The sequence below is a fragment of the Simochromis diagramma genome, unplaced genomic scaffold (genome assembly GCF_900408965.1).
Source record: "Simochromis diagramma unplaced genomic scaffold, fSimDia1.1 OVJJ01000321.1, whole genome shotgun sequence".
Lineage (NCBI taxonomy): Eukaryota > Metazoa > Chordata > Actinopteri > Cichliformes > Cichlidae > Simochromis > Simochromis diagramma.
Window position 1 is genome coordinate 493,601 of NW_024386772.1, and position 21,972 is coordinate 515,572.

Here is a 21,972-nt window from a genome sequence, read left to right on the forward strand (position 1 = left end):
AATCATGTCTTTAGTTTTTGACACATTAAGTGAAAGGAAGGACTCATCACACCAATTCACAAAATCATCTACAACCTGTCCATGGCCTGACTCGCCCCCACAAGAAGACTGACGATTACTGTGTCATCACCAAACTTCAGGATGTGTCTGTTCGTGAAATTGCTGCAACACTCACTCGTGTACAGAATGAACAGAAGGGCAGAGAGGCAGCATGCTGGGGTGATGCAGTAGAGGAGGAGAGCACATCAGAAAACACATGATTCACCATCACGCATTGTGACCTATTAGTCAGAAAGTCTGTCACCCAGCCGACCAGACTAGTGTCAAGCTTGAAATGATTGTAAAGCCTGTCAGCAAGTAAGAAGGGTTGAATTGTATTGAATGCCGATGAAAAGTCAGCAAATAATAATCTTGCATGGGTGTGAGGGGCCTCAAGATGCTTATACAAGAGATGCAGGAGTGTGACAGCAGCATCCTCCACACCTCTCCCTGCTCTACAGGCGAACTGGAAGGGGTCAAGATGGTGTTCAACATGCATTAAAATCTCCTTCTTAATTATCTTCTCAAATGACTTCATCACTAAAGAAGTCAGAGCCACGGGCCTGAAATCATTCAGTACCTTAGGAGAACTGCCCTCAGCAACAGGAACAATGACAGCATGTTTCCAAATCTTAGGTACCGTCTGTAGCTCTAAAGAAAGTGAGAAGATATGGTGAAAAATCCCACTCAGCTGATCAGCACAAGTTCTCAGTACCTGTCCACAGATGTTGTCAGGTCCAGGACTCTTACTTTTAGTGTGTCTAAAGAGATTAGCTACCCCCTCTCATCAATACAAATAGATGGGGGAGTGATAGTCTTTTCCCTCAGTGTGCTGGTCTGCCTAGAACAGTCAAAGTTCTCAAAATGAAGGTTAAAAACTGTTAAGACTGTCTGCCAGATGTTTGTCAGAGGTAAACCCCTCTAAGGTAATATTACTTTTACCTTTCGTCTGTAGCCTTGCCATTGTTTTCATACCAACCCAAGCTCTTTTGAGGTTTTTACTGCTGAGTTCTGCCTCAATCTTATTTCTATACCTCATCTTGGCAATCTTTATTGCAGCCCTCACCTCCTTCCTCAATATTCTCATAGTGGGAACGTCTCCCTCGTTAAAAGCAATTTTCCTTTTAAGAATCAGATCCTTAATATCTTTAGAGAGCCACGGTTTGTTATTAGGGAAAGTCTTAAATTCTCTGACTGGAACCACAGAGTCTTTGCAAAAAGAGATGTAGCTACACACCACATCAGTGAGTTCATCCAAATCAGAAGTGCTCTCTTGAAACAAGGACCAATCAGTGCAATCAAAACACCCCTGAAGGGCAACACAACTGTCTTTTGTCCAGACATTAGTCCGCTTCACACAGGCCTTCTCCCTCCTAATCACAGATCTGTAAGCAGGGAGGAGGTGAATAACATTGTGATCCGAAGAACCTAGCGCAGGTCCGGCCACAGACTTGTATGCCCCCTTAATTGGTCCATAACACAAATCCAGCGTTTTGTTTTGCCTTGTAGGACAAGTGACATATTGAAAGAAATTGTTCAGTGATTTCTTAAGATTACAATTGTTAAAATCACCAAGAATAAAATTAGGAGCATCCGGTGAGAGTCTGCAGATTGTGTACCACTTTAAAAATGGCATCGGCAGCAACTTTAACGTCAGCTTTAGGATGAATGTAAACAACAGTGGCAAAAATTTGAGGGAACTCCCTCGGTAAGTAAAATAGCCTGACAGATACTGAAAGTCGGGAAGACACAACCGCTCCCGCACAGTAAAGTTATTACACCAGCCCTGGTTGATATACAAACATAGCCCTCCTCCGTGGGATTTGCGTGTTACTCCACAGTTCCGATCCAATCTGACAGGGGTCCCAAAGCTGCTGATTTGCAGTGAAGTGTCACTGTCCATATCGGTCAGCCACGTCTTGGTAAGCGCCATCAGACAAGCCTCCCTGTATTCCCGTACATGAAGCACATTTCCTTGTAATTCATCCGTTTTGTTTCTAAGAGATTGGACATTGGCCAGAATCATAGAAGGCAGAGGAACACGATTCTTCCTCTTCGGAGGAAGAATCGGGACTAACTTTTTAGTTAGTCAAGATTAGTCTTAGCGTTTCTTATAAACAGTTATTTTAGTTGTCACGTCAGGACTCTGTGCAGTCCTGTGAGAAACAAAAATAAGGTACAGTAGCCTCCAAGGACTGAGTTAGTTACTGGCTACTGGGGCTGTTCGATATAACGATATATATCGGATGATGATATAAAAACGTCTATCGTTTCATTTTATGCTATCGTTTGTTTCGTGGTGTCATAAAATAAACTGTTTACAGCAATATTTTTTCATGGTTTTGATGGTCACTGTACTGGCTATATTAATTTATTAAAGTTCTCTCTTTCTCTTATATTTAATATAACCACACTATGGACGACAAGCGCTAGTCATTGTTGCGTTAGCGTGGCTCTGCTGTCCGCTTGTTTGTTTTCCATGTAAACCTTTCACAATAAAGCTCAAGATCCTGTTGACTTTTCAAAATAAACTGAATCAAGTGAAAGAGTATGCAGAGAGTTTATGGATGAGAAGAGAAAAAAAAAGAGCCGTCAGGTGCTAAAAAATAAACCTTAGACTCAAAATTTGTAACGGCCACCGTTTTCTTTCAACTTACGTCTAAAAATGTATAGTTTCATGCATCGGTTAAAACACTAGAGTCCAGCTACACGACGCCCAGCTGGAAACACTTCACGCAAGGTAAGTTGCCCAAGATTCATAGAATTGACAGAAAATATTACATTTTGTGATTTATATCGTTGTCAGGACGATAAATGTCTTATATCGGGATATTAGATTTTTGTCATATCGCACAGCCCTACTGGCTACACTAAACTTTAGAAACCAGGTCTGAGCGATGTGGACCATAGTGTTTGAAGATAAATTTCTGTTCAGAGACAATAAAAGTCCAAAAGACACACCTTTAAATAAAAATGGTTTATTCTCTTTTAATATAGCTTTTGTTCTATCCATAGCAGAAAAGAGCCTCCACGCCACTCAGTGCTTAAAACCTGCAACTGGATCTGAAGTCGTCGCTGCAATAACCGACAAAGGTCTTCACAGCAATAACACCAGCTTGATACCCATCCAACAAGTCACGTTGCTCATTTTAAAAACAAGTGGAGATGTTGGCAGGTAGGAAGAGGAGGAGGAAGAGGAGGGTGAAGGGGTCAGATCTGATTCCAGATCTGATTTATTTGTGACTCAGACCAAGCAGCGCAGATTCCCAGGGTTTTGTTGGGAGGAGTTTATTCCGTGCGTGTTTGTTTGTGCTGCAAAATTGACATCTTGCTCCAGTATGGCTGTTGATGTGGAGGCAGAGGTTTCTGCCACGAAAAGGTCACAAGTTGAGGTAATAAAGATTCTTCCTGAATGGACAGAAAAACAAATACTGAAAACTCATCCTGTAATCACAGAGGTGTGAGCAAGCAGAACACAAGCAAAAGGATACTATTTGATATTCATAACAGGCCGGCTTTGTCCAAGCAGGTTCTGTTGCAGCAAATATTTCATACTGAGCCTGTCTACAAATGCTGATGCACAGCTGCTGCTTTTTATTTTAAGGAACAATAACTTTGGCTCGTGAAGGATTTTATTTTGAGTCAGGTAGTTTAAAGTCACCCTAAAATTTTCCAGTAATGTTCCGCAGTCTTTCCCGGGTCACCACAGGGTGTCTGAGTAAATAAAGAAGCTCCATTTAAGACCACCAGAGTTGTCTCAAATTTGAGACAACTCTGGTTGTCTTAAATGGAGTGCGTGAAGGTGCCGGGTGAAGAGGAAAGATAACAGTGATGGTCAACATGAGGAGCAAGAGGTGAACGAAATCATCAGATTTCAAAACAACAGTGTAGACAGGCTGTTGGCTGCAGTTTCAGTTTACAGTGTTTGAATCTTGGTCTCAGGCCTTATGCCAGCTCACAGAGTGAACAGGCTGAGGTGCACCTTCCTCCACTGCTTCCTTTCTACTCTTCACTGCGCTCGCTGATTAAAATGTCTCTGTGGCGGGGCGTGGCCTGCGGTGCCGTGCAGATGAGGCGGACGCACCTACACGGCACCGCAGGCCACGCCCCGCCACAGTCTCCAAAAATAAAAAACATTAGTTGTACATCACCCCAAAGTAGTTGTTTTGTCTTTATTGATTACTGTGCTCACTGTGGTAGGAAATAAACTAAAGGAACACAAGAACATACATCGGCACCCCTGGTGATGCAACATGTTCTAATACTGCCCCCTGGTGACAACAAACTGCTACCACATGCAGAAAACAGCCTGAAGCACAAATGCACGACCACGTTACGTGCTGCTAGATAAAAATTCAGGTCCCTTCATTCGCACACGCATTGGCATGGCATGTAAAGTGGCACATCCAAGCTTTTGCATACCTCTACATCTCTACATATTATAAATAGAGTATTGTTGTGTGTCTTACCTGTTCTCTGGGTATCATGTTGCATTGGAGCTGCTTATTGCCTTTGAGCCATCTGTGTTGGCATTTGCTTGTTCCTTCACCACAGGATCTGAGACATAAACACAAAATGTTTTCCGTGAGCTTTCTTGTCGTTTGTTTAGGCCGTCTTCAGGCAGGAGGACAGAGAGAGGGAGAGAAAGCAGACGCAGATGTGGCCAAACACAACTTTCTGACATGACTTCTGTAAACTCTGCTGATGAGTGCACGGGCTGTCACTTGTTATGGGTCACGTTAAATTTTTAAAAATGACGTCATGTTTAAAAACAGCACTTCCTCATCACAACCTGATTACCAGTGGCCAAAATACCTGGAACAACATCAATCTTTTATCCTGCCTACAGACACAGAAAGAGCAGAAGCTGAGAGACGGAAAGAGACGTGAGAGAAACCATAACTCTAAGTCACTGTAGCTTTCTGTGTTGATGGATTTTTCTAACCCAGTTATTATTCTCTTTTTTACTTTTGTCCTTGTTTTCAAATTGCACCATCTTTCTTAATGTTTTTATAATGAATTCAGATGATGTCACCCCTTATTTATCCCCCCCCCCCCTTTTTATGTATAATTTATGACCCAGGTAAGAGTGCAGATGTGTAAGGATGAAAAAGGAAACCCTGGATGTGAAAAGCTGTACTAATAATCACGCAGTGCACATGCATCTGTAGTCAGTACACATAACAGACAGCTTTGATGTGGACTGAGACATTTTGCTTTTTATCTTTTAAAAAGCAAACTGAAAAGTGAATTTCTACATGATCAAAAAAAGAATTCTCCTGATTTTAAGCAATGATTCTGGAGGACGAGTAAAGTATTTTAATATAAATGTTGCTTTGTCAGCATCATAAGGAGTATCAGCTGATCGAGTGAAAATATCAGATCAGGTCTACAAGGCTGAAGACGAACGGCCTGCTGGTGCTTCAGGTTACTGTGTGTTTGGCCACTGTGGTCACACATCGCTGCTTTATATTTGGTGAATGGAGTTAACTGATAAAATGGAAGAAGAGCTTGTATAATCTTGAGAGTGAAATCAGATTTGTGACTCATTATTTCAGCAGGCAGCTGTTGTTGCAGACGTGCTGCGGCTCGCGCGGTACTAACAGAAGTACGGGTGCTGCATGGCCTCGGCCGCCGTCAGCCTCTGCTGGTGGTCGTAGCGCAGCAGCTTGTCCAGCAGGTCCAGAGCCTCTGGACTCACCAGGTGCTGGTTCTCTGATTGGATGAACTGCTCCCAGCGTTTCCGTGTTTGCCTGGAAACAAGTGACTATTAACATCTAGTTAAGCTGCCTGGGTGTGAGCTGCTTTCAATACATTTGAATATGTTTCAGCAGTTTTACGGGAAGTCAGCGATACTCACTGCCCCAGCATGTCTTTGAAGCGAGTGTCCAGTTCTATGTGATATTTGTGCAGGTAGCCAAAGAGCTCATCGGTGCCGAGAACCTTAGCGATGCGGACCAGCTGGAAAACAAGATGTATACCACGTCAGTGCGCCCCCTAATGGCTCAAATATGTCAGTGCACTGTCACAGCAGAAGACACTGTTTATGAAAGCAGAAACAAAGACAACACAGTCAGTCAGTGGCTTTTTACATCACTGTTCATCGAGACCTGAACTCTGACCTTTTAAAAATAAAATGTTATCTGTTGGCCGTTTTATCCTAATTGAGTGAACTGTTGTTACAGTTAGTGTAGAAGTTTGAGTTACAGCTTTCAGAGCATGAAGTGGAGGCTGACACAACAAGCTGTCACTCCTTTTAAAGCAGCTCCTTCGACTCACTGCTGTCTGGATTTTTCTTAGAAAACACACGGCTTATATTCAGGTCACTACTATGTATTATTATTGGCTTACAATTTATTATAGTTCAAAAGCATAAGTATAACCCACCAAAGCATTTTTGTGTCTGACCTGCAGGATCACACATTTCTGAAAAACCACTTCATGTTGTCTCTCTCACCTGGTCATAGTTGTCCTGGCCATGAAAAAACGGTTCCTTCAGGAAAATCATACTGGCCAACATGCAGCCGAGACTCCACATGTCCAAACTGTAATCATACATCTGAAAGAACAACACACAACTAAAAATGAGCTCAGAGAAAGCTGAGACGGGCAGGTGACCGTGTTCTGCTGAGTGGAAGCATACCTGATAGTCCACTAGCAGCTCGGGGCCTTTGAAATAGCGCGAGGCCACCCTGACGTTATATTCCTGAGCGGGATGGTAAAATTCAGCCAAACCCCAATCTATAAGACGCAGCTGTCACACACAAACAGAAATGACAACATTACACACAGTGTCTTGTTGAACCATTCTGAAGGTTCACATTGTGGTTTGACAAAGTTACAGCTCAAGTATTAGCCGTTCTCCCACTAGTACCTACTCACTTCAGCTCGGCAGTGCTCGACATGGTTTTTAGGGTTTTCTATTAGGGGCCAGTATCTGGTACTTTTATAGTACCCACTTGGCCGGGGTTCCAAGCGATCAACAGACAGCATGTGTTTGACTGGTTGGTCAGTTATGTCACTCGACGGGGTATGGGAGTGTTTCCTTCACGAAAATGAAAACCGCCATTTTTTTAAGGACTCGGAAACGATGGAAAGCCTCACAAAAATGAACCCGTCACCCAAAAACTCCACAGACTGAGCAGCAGGTGTAACATCGCCTAGACTACAAATGACGTCTTGTGGCTAGCACTCGATTGTAATGGAAAATGAGTTGAGCCGAGTACGTCCTAATGGAAAAAGGGCTACAAGTGTTTGCAGACACACAACTCGCCAACATTCCAGCATACAAAACAACCCATAGAAGCGTCAGTAGCACCTTCCTCAGCTGGTGGTCAATCATCACATTGTGCGGCTTCACGTCCCTGTGCATGATCCCCATACTGTGACAGAAGTCCAGAGCCTGGAAGAACACACAGAACAGGCTTAGTGAGCTGCTTATCGTGGTGGCGTTCCATTCAAATGTACCTCCAAAAGTCACTTTTCCCCTCCAGGTCCGTCCCATTCAAATGCAAAGGTTGTGCGCATTCAACATTTTCATAGATAGCATTAATAAAAGCACTGAGGCCACTGCTTTGTCTGCTAATGCTCAGGACAGCTTATCTGAATGAATGTTTAACGACGTTCTATCATCAGTGAGTATTCCCGGAGCAGTCCATATGGACTCGTATGTTATCATGTGACGGTGCAGGCTGTTTAACACTTACAAACTTTGCTTTCGTTTTTATTAAACTAAAGTGTTCAGCAGTCGTTTTATAACTTTACTTAAAACGTCCTGCATAAACTGTCCCAAGGATGCTTTCATATTTGACTCGTGCTGTGTCATTAGATATAATCCTGGCTCTGCTGCTGGCCCCTTGTGGCGACAGATTCACACTCTGAATTAGGAAGTCCCTCAGTGACCGCAGCACATTTGAAGAGTGGTACTCTGCACTTCCACTTTGAAAAGTGAGGATCAGTTTACATGTGAAAACAAAGTAATATTACCTTTAGAAGCTCATACATGTAGTAACGGATATCGTAGTCTGTCAGCTTCTGGTAAAGCTCCTGTGGACCGCACGAGAGACATCAATGTATAAAAAGTGTTCTGATGTGAGCAGCTGGCCTCTACACATGTGGAGCAATAACTGGAGGGTTATGCATGTTATTAATAATGGACATCAACGTGTTTGCATGGATGGTAACCCTGCTGGTAGTCCAAACTTGAGTACCTTAAAATCTGTGTTATTGATGTACTCAAAGACTAGCGCTGGTGTTCTGGACTGCAAAGAGAGGACAACACATGGCTTCACTGAGGAGAACAGCAGGTATCACTGAGTTACAAGCATGACTGGATTACATGGCTCACACGCACGCATGCAGCTGCCGGTTTTCACAACTCACCACCGGGTCTTTGACCGTGTCCACCAGGCGGATGATGTTGGTTCCTCCTCGCAAGTTTTCAAGAATTTTGATTTCCCGTTTGATCTTCTTCTTCTTGACAGGCTGAGTAGAGATGGACACTCACAGTCAGCACAATGGAAATAAGTGGAAATGAAAATAGGGCGCTGCTGAGAGAATCCATCTTTGGGCATCCAAACACACACACACACACACACACACACACACACACACACACACACACACACACACACACACACACACACACACACACCAACAGTATTTCCAACATTATGCTGCTCATTTAAAATGTTTAAATGTTCTGTGGATGACAGAAATAGTTACAATAAAGCTGCTACAATAACCATAAAGTGATACCACATAAACACTAAACTTACCTTCATTTGCATCATGTGTTAATAAAAGCTTGTCACGGCACAAAAATATCTACTTATTAAATATTCCTGCTGATTTTTTCTAGATCTTCAACAGCTTCTTTATGTTCTTTAGCTTCTTTACCTTTATATTCTACTTAAGGGTTTCTGTAGCATTAACTGCATAGTTATTTGGTAGGGGTGCAACAATACTCGTATCGATATTGAACCGTTCGATACAGTGCTTTCGGTTCGGTACGCATATGTATCGAACAATACAACATTTTTAATTTATTTGATCAACTTTCCTTCTGACGATGCTGTCTGTGTTGAGAGCTCAGTGGATCTGCATTCGACTACTCCGCCTAGGCTGCACTGTCGAGCACAGATCCACTGAGCACAGCGCAAGCTAGCAAGACAGAAGCTAAGCTTGTTGCAACATGGCAAATTGAACCTCCCCCACCCTCATTCAGATCTGGCCTTTGGAACTATTTTGGTTTTCATGTGACGTATGACCCTGAAGGTAAGCGCGTCATGGACAAAAGTAAAACAGTATGTTGGATGTGCCACGCAATGCTCAATTACATGGGTGGGAACTAGAGATGGCACGATACCACTTTTTTATGTCCGATACCGATACCGATATCATAAATTTGGATATCTGCCGATACCGATATGAATCCGATATAGTGTTTTTTAATCAACAAAACTGTTTTTTAAATATCTTGCTGCATTTTGTATAAGTTCATACTCAAGTTTAAAACAACAACTACACTAAAGCTATTCTGTTATACCTGTATGCAAAAAAAAAAAAAAATTTCATAGTTCAGCAATACTGATCAATCTAATAAACTTAAACCTACACCATCCTCCCTATTCTGGTATTTTAAAGAGTACTTAGCATAAATATTAAGCAACCTAACTAACAGGGTTCCAACTCCCAGCAACAACAAAAATAAATAAATAAAAAATAGGGAACCACCCCTCACGCTCCACCTCATGATGCTTAATCGACGTAATCAACCTTAATTTGATGCAGTGTGAAAAAAAATGCACAGAAATCAATTATTTTTCAAGAAATATTAAATAGATTCAACATCTTTCTTCAACAAAATTGCAGACTGCACAGATGGTACCTTCCCAAAGGAAAAAGTACTACAGCTTACTAGGGTATATTAGACTTAACAGTTACTATATACAGTAATGGACTTCTATTCATTTTGCATCAAATTAAAACTTTGGGTGTCAGATAATTATTTATTAAAAGCTAGACATTTTAAATGAGAATAAGAAAGAAAAGTATGTCTTTGTGCCCCCTTTTCCCTGTTAATGCCCTATCGGCCCCCCTGGCTAAACTTTGCTAGATCCGCCCCTGCACAGTTACCAGCCGTCAGCTACGTAGAAAAAGATCCTCGAGTAGAAAGTAATATTAAATAAATTCTAACAACAGCTGATCAAGCTTGAACGTGCTGCTGTTGTTCAGCTGCTGGTTTCCTCTTTCTGGTGCAAAGTGGGCCAAAGACAAACAAGAAAGACTGACTCGTGACAGAAAAGCCGATCAGCTGATCGTTAAGCAGTTTCATGATTGAAGTAGCAGCAAGAAGAGGCAGTCGCTCCATATATCGTTTGTTAAGCTTAACAAACATTCAGAGATGGACTTACACACTTGCTTTACTTCTCTCGGGGATAACTTTGTCGGAGATGAAATACCGGGTTGCTAGCGAAGCTCCAAATGCTATCCAGACCACCGACAGGTCCCGCATGCCACAGCCGCTCTATCACGTGATGCATACTGCTCCTACGTGCTAACGTTCTGAGGTGAGTTACGGCGTGTTGCAAGTTTTGTGAGGTGCTTTCGTGATATTTAATGGATCGGATTACATTTTTTATTTTTCTCCGATATCCGATCCAGTAATTTAGGTCAGTATCGGACCGATACCGATACGTAATATCGGATCGGTCCATCTCTAGTGGGAACTAGTGCGTTAGCGCAGTTAGCTCATTAACGTGTTGACGCCGTCCAGCCCCACGCACGGGACGATCCGCGGTAGCTCGTTAACGGAGATTTGCCGTGTTGTGGCGTTAACATCATTTAAGATTAACGCTGACAGCACTAGTGAGAACACAACGAATATGACTGCACGTTTATGCCGACATCATACTAGTGCAAAGACAAGTGGAAGCAGACAAAAGCAACAAGCACGCATGCTACAAACTTTACCCGAGTCATTTAGACAGCCGTTAGCACATGATTCTCCTTATGGGGACCTGATATGTTTAATATGCTGCTGAGAATATAGCCCAGAAGAAGCGTATAGTATAGCTTTTATTTTGGAAAGAGCCATTTCTCTGTAATAAACTCTCTTTTCCAAAGATGAGTGATTTCTCGATCAGATAGATTTATTATTTTATCCCTTTGTTGTTTCAGCAACATTAAATTTAAAAACTGTACGTTTGAGTTAAAATATATATTTATAATTTTAATAAATGACAAATTAAAAAAGCATGAACATTTTTTGTATCGAAAGTATTGAACCGAACCGAACCGTGAATTTTGTGTATCGTTGCACCCCTATTATTTGGTAAAGTGTTGGGTATCTCATTCACTTGGCTGTTGATGCCACAGCCTTTTTTTTTTTGTTAACTCCTGTCCTGTCTGGCAGCTTATGCAACCAGAGTTATGATCTGAATGCACTGTTGAGCCAAACAACTTGTTTTTCCAAGATCAGCTCTATAAATTCTCTATAGGCTCCTCTGGTATACAGTTTGATAATGTATAAGACAGGACAGGTAGTAGAAAGGGAAAAAAATGGGGTGGGGTGTAATAAAACGACAGGGTACAAACAGAAATGCACAATGCATCGCCAGTTAATGCACCTTAAAACAAAAACAATAATACAGCACCTGGAACAAAATCTTGAAAATCCACAGGTAAATGGTAAATGGCCTGTATTTGTATAGCGCTTTACTAGTCCCTAAGGACCCCAAAGCGCTTTACACAACCAGTCATCCACACATTCACACACTGGTGATGGCAAGCTACATTGTAGCCACAGCCACCCTGGGGCGCACTGACAGAGGCGAGGCTGCCGGACACTGGCGCCACCGGGCCCTCTGACCACCACCAGTAGGCAACGGGTGAAGTGTCTTGCCCAAGGACACAACGACCGAGACTGTCCAAGCCGGGGCTCAAACCGGCAACCTTCCGATTACAAGGCGAACTCCCAACTCTTGAGCCACCATCACCCCGGTACATAAATCAATCTTTCTTTGGTGTGTGTGTGTGTGTGTGTGTGTGTGTGTGTGTGTGTGTGTGTGTGTGTGTGTGTATAAGAGCGTGAAAGTTTGTGAGTGCGTATGTGTCACAAAATACACTTGAAAAGAGTGTGAGAAGCAATACTACCCCCCAGCAGGGGTGGGAGTCCAGGACCAGAGGCGATGGGCAGCCAATCCCACTAGAGGCCTGCCACCCCGGTGTGAGTTCAGGATCCCAAAGCAACAGCAACGTCCAGTGGAGAGTGGTAGGGGAGGTGAACCCCTTCCTCCATGACCAGGCTCAGCAAATCCACCCATATGACTGCTCTACTCACTGTGACACTGTATGAACAATGTGCCGTATGAGGGAGTGCTGGGATATGCAAGACCACGAAGGACTAGAGCACTAGCCCAGAAGGAGAGAAGCAGCAAACAAGTGGCTCAGTGTGCACCCCATTTCCCACGCCCCACCACAGGGGTGTGCAGATGAGCCCAAAGAGATCACTCAATTACAACAGACACACAGCAAAAGGGACATGGCAAACTCTCATCTGGGTCTTGGACGAGCTGCACCCAGCAACGGTTGCTCCCCTCACACCTGGACACCCTACCCCACCCAATGGGCTTGTAGTTACCCACGAGCCCCATGGTGCAGACCGGACATCCCAACGTGTGCTAACACACACTACACTGCAAGGCAGTCAACGGGGTGCAGACCAACCCTGTGCAAGAAGGTACTCAGCCGGACACCAGGCAACCCCGGACACCTGGGCAGCCACCCAGCCTGGGATCAGGACCCGCCACCACAAGGACCCCAGGCCCCATACCCTAAGATTGCTAGGCAGCACCCACCCCAGTCCCCACCGCTACCAACTGAGGCAGAGACCCAGACACCCCAAAACAGCAACTGCAGCTCCCAGGGAGATGCCAGATCCCAGTAGTCCCAGAGACCGCCTTCATCCTGCTGCAAGTCATACAGGGAAACAGGACTACAACCGACCATCCCCACTAAGTAATGGAACTGATCAGTGGGAACCAGAGAGAAACACATTCATCCAGCTGGTTTTCTGAGGGGGAGGCATTCTCTCCAGACTGATGGGATCCAGAAGTAAATTGATGCCACAGTCTGTTCATAAACCATTTGACCAATAGATGATGCCAGAGTACAATGTAAGGTTTGACAGGATTAAAGAAAGTAATCTGACAAAGAAAAGTCAGCAAGTGCCAAGAAAAGCTTTAACAGAAGACATTTTAAAAATGTTTGTGGATTTGATGAGGTTTTCAGAAATGGATAACTGCCAAAGCGAGAAGACTCATGTTACCACAATACAAATTAGAGATTGTAGGTATAAAAGGTAAAAAACAGACACACACACACACACACACACACACACACACACACACACACACAGCCCTAGCAAAAAAGTCAGTCTAGTGCTTACCTTGAGGATTTTCACCACCACTTTCTCGTTATTGGTCACATTTATGGCCTCAAACACTTCACTGTACTTCCCTCTGCCCAGTTTACGCACCAGCTGATAGTTGTCTTGATTACTGAGAAAAGCAAAAACGCAAAAAAGCAAAAACACTTTGGCAGTGATTAAAAATTCATTAAAAAATCATGCTCTCACGAAGAAAACATGTATATATATACCTCCAGTTTGGCACATGAGCATCATAGTCCCAGTACTCTCTGTTCTTCTGTGTATTAACGTCGGTGTAAACCCGAGCTTTGCTGAGGGTCGGTGTGGGGCCAGGCATTGCTAGCTTTGAGGATCCGAGTCGAGGACCTTCACCTCCTTCTAAATACTTGCTGGCTCGATACTGGAAGGCAGCGCACCGACTCTCCAGAATATGCGGCTCTAAGGTCCCCGAGCCGTGCTTACCATTGGCTTTGGCTGCTCGTGGCCTCTGATGAAAGCTGTCAGGCTGGTCTGACACAGTCGCCGTGCAGACTGACAGAGCTACAATGACTGACTGAGTGAAGCCCCTGAGCAAGGTGTTCAGTAGGATGGGATGAAGAGCCGCCAGCTGCAGGAAGACAGGAGAGGAGCATAACTATGGGTCAATGTCTTTCTTCAAAGTAAAGCTCAGACTCTTTGGAAATGTATGAACATTTCCATGTGGTGGCAGATAGCTGCATAACATTAAGAACACAATAATACAGGTCAACAGGTCAAAGTCATCAGAGATAAGTTTATGTGGGTTTTTCATGCCGATTTCAAATCTGTGTTTAGTTTTTTTTAAGCGCGTAGCTTCTGTGATGATAGTTGGAATAATTAACCATAAGCGTATTGCCAGATTTAATGACAGTTCCCTGTGTTTTATGTTACAGACTGAATTAACTGTGATTGATTTCAGTTGTTACCATGCATAGAAATTGTATCAATCATCCAGACAGTTTCTGTTACGTGCAGTTCATTCACAACGTCGCCCAATTACCACAGACCTTAAGAAGATGTACAAGTTGTACTTTATCCACTGGGTGACCAGGATAAATCTTGGGCTCCACATGTCATCTGCAACAGTTATTCCAATGGACTGCGTGACAGCCTAAATCTGCGAAATGCCACTTGCAATCCCGATGGTGTGGCGGGAACAGTGAGATCATCTCAGCGATTCCTATCTTTGCCGCGTGAATACAACAGGATTCTCAAAAAATTGTATATCCCAGTCTGGAATCTGCAATAAGCCTGTTCCTCATGATGACTTACTGCCTGTTCCTGTACTGGCATATGATGGATTAGCTTCTGTAGAAGGTGACGAGGAACACGGTCAAGCTGGATCTGGTTACAATCCAGAGTCATCAGCTCCTGATTACATGGCCAGCGATTCTTTTACACAAGAAGAGCTGAACGATCTTGTTTGTGCTCTAAACCTGTCGAAAGACAAAGCAGAACTTCTTGCTTCGAGGTTTAAGCAGAAGGATTTGCTTAAACCTTTGTGGACCCGGCCCACGTAGACCGCGAAGGCCGGGTCCTCCGAAGGATGCAGCCGACATTTTGGGACACAGCTATAATGTTGTGCTACGTGATTGCTAGCGACACAGCTATGTTAGCATAACATTAGCACAGTGAAGCTGGAGGATGAACGCCAACTTTTTTTCCACTCGATAAAAGTTAACGTGAGGGATTGTGGTGGTTAGGGACAAATGCAATCGCATAGCAGGATGCATGTTTGCAGCGGGCCAAACTTCAGTCAGGAGAACAACTGAGATTATTCATCCACTATAGAGATTGACAGACCACGTGACTTTCGCGCATTGCATGCCGGGAACTCAGCACCGCAAAACGTTCATTCTCTGGCTCCAATACCTTCTTGGTTTTTCTTTGCCCCCCAAAAAAGGAATGTACAAAACGAAGGAGAACAATGCCGGTCCATACAAAGACAGACTTGATGAAAAGTCAAAGAAAATATACGAGGACAAAATCAAAGGAGTGAAAGGGTCAGACCCTTACGAGCACACAGAGTGGACAAAAGACGTTAGCGTGCTGCCCAACTTTCACCACGCTCATATTTATAATTATACGGTTCTTGGAGTGAGTGCATACACTCATGAAGGTTAGGAACTTCAGGTCACTGCGACAAGCCCAGGTACAGTTTACCGACGGATGGGTGCAGGACCTTGAAATGCACCGTGTAGAACGAAAGACCATCGTACGTATCATAAGTTTATCAGTCTCACAAATCGTCTTCATAAATACACATTTGTTAACCATTTATTAATAGAACCTTTGAGCTCAACGGTAATTAATTAGCAGTGGAAATAATTTCTGGTTTGCATTACAGAAATTTAGCGGTGACAATAATATTGTATGCTGTAATCGTACTGGGCAATTAGTGATACAAAAAAAAACGTTTTACCCTGTGAATAAAAGTATATGTTTTTATCAATGTACCATGGTAATAAATGAAGCGAAACGCAATATTGTGTCAGGACAATTCACTATTTATGCACAATAAACACAATAAATAAAGGAGCATAGCGCGACAATTTCTGTTCAGCGCCAGACTTGCTTGTAACCTATATCACCAATTACGTTATGAAAAATGACGTATTAACTACTACAAAACACTGACCTTTGTGGAAATGCTTGGAGCAGACTAACATGTGAGCTTGAGTGTTCTGGGATGTTATATTTGGTCTTTGAATGGCTGCAATCCAGACCATCCGTCGGCTCTTTGTTACTTTGGAAACATGACTTGAACGATTTCTCTTCAACGACGTAATCCGATAACAACCGATCTCTTCCCGTGGCTGACATGCGACTGGCTATTGCAGTTAATAATACAACAGCTTCTTGCCATTTTTTGTGTTTCTTTTTATCGCTGTGTAACTGATTTCAATTTAAAGCCTGCGTGCGCTAGTACCTCTTGCCACGAGTTCCCAGAATTCTTTGCGGTTTTGCCCCTGAATGACGTCACATTTTCAATCTCTATACAAGGTTAGTTATTAATATACTGCAACAACATGGGAATAGAGCAGCTGCGAGAGAATTCAACATTAATGAATCAATGTTACGGAAGTGGAGGAAGCGCAGTTTTTGGCTTTCCCCATATTTCAAAAGTGCTTCATCTCTTTGCTATGACTTTCGGCATAATTTGCAGATGATAATGGTTGTAGCCACTGCGATGCTTTCGACCAAAACAGGCGCAGCTTGATGGCATCATCAACATGCGCTATCGCGATAGAGCGGTATAGTCAAAATCTCTATTGTTGGCCAAATTTATATCGTTTCTATCGTATATCGTTTCTATCGCCCACCCCTACCACCAACCTTCCGATTAGGGGTGGGGGAAAAATCGATACTGTGTAGTATCGTGATATTTTGTTTGCTAATAATGTATCGATACAGGGACAGCAGAAATCGATATTTTGTTACAAAAAAAGTTTTTGTGGACTCTGACTTCAGAGCATGTTGATCAGCTCCTTTTTCTGAGCAAGAATCCTGACATTCCTTCACTGTCCAAATGTGTTTAACTTTTTTTTGGCAGCAATAAACATGACAGTTTACCTATTTTAATTTAAGACAAGTTTTATTTTAATTAAGTTTAAAACTTTTTTATTTAATGTAAAATTATATTTTGTTTTAATTTACTTTCAAATTCTTCAGTTGCTGAATGGGCTTCATAGTTTTCAGAAATTGCATAGTTCAGAATAGCTATAATTGTACCAGATGGTTGCATTCAGTCAAGTTGGACTAGACTGTAATACAAACTGTTCAGTTTGTCAACAATAAAACTGACTGAAATGAGAGAAAGACTGAGTGTGAGACTTTGATATTAGATATGAATATTGATAAAGTTTATCTTTATGTACAGAATCTGAATATCACAAAATATTTTTAAAAATTGCAATAATATCGTATCGTGGGATGTATGGTGATTCCCACCTCTACTTCCGATCAGTATATGACCTGCTCTACCACCTGAGCTACAGCCACCCCATCAGCTTCTATGGCTTTGGGGATCTCAGCTGGGCTCGGTGGGACCAGCTCCACTCGGGCGTAGTGCCAGAAAGTCGCTAGCTGGGGTTTGGAGTATGTAAGAGCGGCGCCGACTAATGCAGGAACTTTATTCACAACTTTCTTAACTGCCTGCGCCATGATGAGAACTTCCCAGGAGGTCACCAGAAGAAGAAAGCAAGTCTGTTTTGCAGGATGAAAGGTACAAACAAACTCTCTCAACAGTTGAGTTTGAAGCTTGGGTGGTGTTCAAGTGGCTCTGCGAAAGCTTTCTGGACATCCACAAGTCTCCTGGATACAAGGAAGGAGTTCAGCATCTGCTCAATTCCTACCAGAAGCTGGGCTGTCGCATGTCATTGAAAATACACATCCTGCACTCACAATTTGAGTTCTTTCCAGAAAATGTTGGCATGGTGAGCGATGAACAGGGAGAGGGTTTTCATCAGGATATTCAGTTAATAGAGCGTCACTACCAAGGTTTCAGGAATTGTAGCATGATGGCCGACTACTGCTGGATGCTGTACCACAACAATCCAGACACAGTATACACAAGAAAAATCACATGCTAAGCGTTTTTGAAGAAACTGTGGTACACATATTATTTGATCTTTGCATTTACCAATTTTAGATGTCTTATGTGCACCCCCTCCCTTCTTTTTTATAAAGTTTGATATAAAAGTAAACGAGTGGTTTCTTTTTTTAAATTTTGGCAGTTTCAGTCATCCACAGAGGAAGAAAATCACCTGGACTAGATTAAAGCAGCGACTACAGCTCCATGATTATGGCCAAAATATAAACATAAGAATTTTAACATATAAATGCTTCCACATCCACGTCACGCTACATTCCAACTAATATACAAATCATTACTTCAAAATAAAATTCATCCTCCATCACGTGAATATCTTAAAAAAAATTTATGTATATGTGACAAAAAAGTTTATCACAAAGGCTTCCAATTTTATATTCTGCTGCATTCGTGATAATTTCTTTACAGACATATAAGGTGTTTATTCACCTGTTTCAAGCAGATCTTCACAAAGCAAAGGTGAAAGATTTTCACTCCCTTCACTGTACCTGCCTGATGTGAATAAAACTTGCAGAAAAGTACTCAACAGCTTTGAGTTCCTTCTACAGTTCCCCATGTTTTGCGCAGTAACAAAACCTGCACAAGACTTTCACATATCTTTAGGCAATAAATCTTTGTTACCTGGTGTTTATTGGACACGTCTTTGGCCAAATAAAATCCGAAAGCACTGTTGACTTCAGTATATCTTTGGCATTAATTTAAGAACCACATGATTATCTTTTGCTTTGCATTATATTGGTGAAGTATGCATTTTCAATATCGGTTAATCAAGTTAATTTAATGCTGGGAGGCCAAAATTGTGATTGAAATTAAAGCTGATTAACAATGGAACCCTATTAAAGACTTATCAACGTGCTATTGAAAGTGATTTTCAGAAAAAGTCTGTACAATTCAGGTTCAATCAGGTCAAATAATTGTGTGCAGTTGCCTTTTCTCACATGTAACACATGACAGGACAGCGCAATGCAGGTGCACTGTAAAGAACTGGAAATGCCACATTTGCTTTAGGGGAAAGTGCTGCCTGAGTAAAACACGCAGGAGGAAGGACTTCACCAGACTGTGACCTGCTCTAATTTCACATGCAAGTACATTGTGTGATACATACAAATGTTCAGTGCTGCAGTGTGTGTGTGTGAGAAAAGATATTCCCGTCAGCATCTCTCAGGAGTAAGAGCAGTTTATAGTCATTTTCTGACTACTGGTCATTTTGTGCCCTTTTGTATTATCACTGTGTATCCATTTGTGGTTTTGGGGGTGATTTTTACATCTTACTTTAGTTGTTTTTAATTTATTTATTTAAATCTTTAGTAGTTTTGGTTAATTTCTTTGTGGTTGTTAACATTTTGCTTCTCTTCACTAAGAACAGCAACAAGAACTGGTCTTAAGAATTTCAAGAATGAGAAACATGCCTCCCAGCCTGTCAGTCCCAGCATGCATTTCTGACAGTTGTGCATTGCTAAACAATGATGTCACGCTCATAGCAATGGAACCTTTTTCTCCTTGTTATGTTTCTCCCCTGCATTCAGAGTCACAGATAATAACATAATTGTACTGATGTGAATCTGTGCAGACCTTTGTTGTCTCTGTTCATTTTTGAGTATCTGTTGCAGTGTAATCTTTTTGGGGGGTGTTTCTTTCCTTTTCACCATGTTCGCACTTTTTGTGTTTGTGTAGCTGCTCTCTCTGCAGTGGGCAAAGGTTTCGATTGAGTATTGGGAGAAACACAATTTAAGATGGGGAAATGAGGGTCCTGCCTCAGAAATGATTGAACATCAGACGATTTCAGGAGATTTTTGTAGATATTTTACTTACTGGGGGTACAGGTCTCCCGCGTTCCCCCTTTAAATCTACAGCTATTTGCGATTTTGCAGGTGCAGTGCTGGGGACCCTCGCATCCCTTGGGCTCATGCCCAAAAGGCCTGTTTTTAATAATCCATCTCTGCCTGTTTTGAACCAGCGCCATAAACACCTTCCTCTTAAAGACAAACCCTGTGGATTTTTCACCAACCACATTTACACTGTATAACAGAAACTGTAGCATCCAGTCCAGCTGGTCACCACTAAACTACCGTAGCATATCTGAAACATACGCCTAACGCGAACTAGCAACGTTTACCTAGCTAGCTTCCTTAGCATAAAATCTTAAAACGTCAACAATAATGGAGCAAGACAAAGACGATGGATGATGATTGTTCTGTCTTTATGCATAAGGGACACATACACGCCACAGGCTGTGTGTCAGTGTGACATTTCTGTGACGAGAAATCAATAACGGGGCTAAAGTTAGCTTGCTAACCTCGTCGTAGAAATATCCGAGCTCGGAGGAAGTCCGCCCAACATCAGAGTTAGCTCGCTGGCTCCGGTTATACGTCGCTCTTCGTGGACCGAAGCCGCTGCTGCACGTCTGAAGTTATTGAAATGGGTGTGATAGTCACACTGTCAATGATGTGATAGTTATTTCACTGGAGGGGTGGTGGTGATGATGGGGGTACATCTAGCAGCGGTTCGTTAGCAGAAATAGGATGATCTTCCCTTAGACAGTCAATGTCACCCGGAAGTAAAGCAAGCCTTAAACGACATAATTTAGATGTGAAAAATAAGACCCCGTTTAAACGAGTAATTATTACTAAATATTTTCCCACGTATTATTTTCCGTTAGTAACTTTTGAAAGCTGCTTAACATTTACCTGCATTTATTTATGTTTGTTTTTAGTAGCAGATTAGGCAAGTACTGCAGCACAAATCTGCTGCAATTTTACTTTCTTCTTGCAATCAACATCAACTATTTTGTCAGTCTTTACTAAACGTTATTTTACAAATACATGTTAATATAATATGTGCATCTAAAATAAAGCAGCGGATGGTGTGACAGCAGAGTATCTGCTTTTTCGTCCTCTTCTTCTCCTGCCTGGCATCTCCATGTTCAACATGCTTTGTCCAATAAAGTCACTATCCCTCATCTCCAAACCATCGCAGCTTCGCCTCAGTTTCTCCAAACTGCTCAACCCCCATGTCTCCCTAACATCTCTCTCCATAACTCCCAACTACAATCTTCACATCTTCAGCAATGCTGCTGAATTGCTTTTTGTCAGAGCCACTGTCCCCAAACGACACATCAAGTTCAAACCACCATCTTGTAAATTTATCCAAACTACAAGTGAAATGATTTTCAGTTACCAGATTACTAGTACAAGTTGATCTAATCAAATTTATAATAATAATAAATAACTAGTAGGGATTTACTGTTGATTGTACTGCAGAATTTTCCAAATTACATTAAAAACAGCTACAATTACAATTCCTACAATACCTAAAAAGAATGCGCTGCTCAACTAAGTTTAGTAAATATTAGCTATTTTATGTAAACCCTCATATCCCAATTTGTTCAGTGGTTAAAAAAAATAAATGGAGTTCTCCCGTGTATTTGTTTATACCCAGTTATTCTTTCCCTACTGACAGACAACCTGGCGTTTGGCTTGTGTACTCTAAACATATTCAACTTCAGGACATTTATGTTAGTACACGAGGAAGAACAAGACTGCCAAGACACATAAACAGCAAATAAACAAAAAACAAAATGACAGAATATCATGTCAATTTTATTTTTTCATATTTAATCTGAGGAATGTAATGGGATATATCTCTTTTCAGTGAGCTACTGTAAAGGCTTACCTGTCTTAATAGCAGGTCAATTATAAATTAGTAACAGTTGCACCTTTGTCCCTAAAAACTCACCTCAATGTCCACGTACAACCATCAACGCAAACTTGACAGTACAAAGCAAATTCAGTTTACATTGGAGCTGGAATATTATGATTCAGTTTTATGGTAAATGGACTGATTCTTATAGCGCTTTTCTACTCTGAGCACT

General features: G+C 42.1%; 1 protein-coding gene across 1 annotated transcript; it reads right to left on the reverse strand.

Moving 5' to 3' along the window:
- Window positions 1-3,001: 3,001 nt before the first annotated feature.
- Window positions 3,002-20,665, reverse strand: LOC120739439 (casein kinase II subunit alpha'-like). The gene is made up of 13 exons (XM_040041178.1): window positions 20,398-20,665; window positions 13,702-14,078; window positions 13,490-13,601; window positions 8,422-8,523; window positions 8,250-8,300; window positions 8,026-8,085; window positions 7,358-7,441; window positions 6,683-6,793; window positions 6,497-6,598; window positions 5,900-6,000; window positions 5,644-5,792; window positions 4,509-4,596; window positions 3,002-3,447 (listed from the first exon to the last, which is right to left on the reverse strand). The coding sequence occupies exons 2-12, from the start codon at window positions 13,806-13,808 to the stop codon at window positions 4,523-4,525; spliced, it is 1,053 nt and encodes a 350-aa protein (XP_039897112.1). The 5' UTR covers window positions 13,809-14,078; window positions 20,398-20,665; the 3' UTR covers window positions 3,002-3,447; window positions 4,509-4,522.
- Window positions 20,666-21,972: the final 1,307 nt, after the last annotated feature.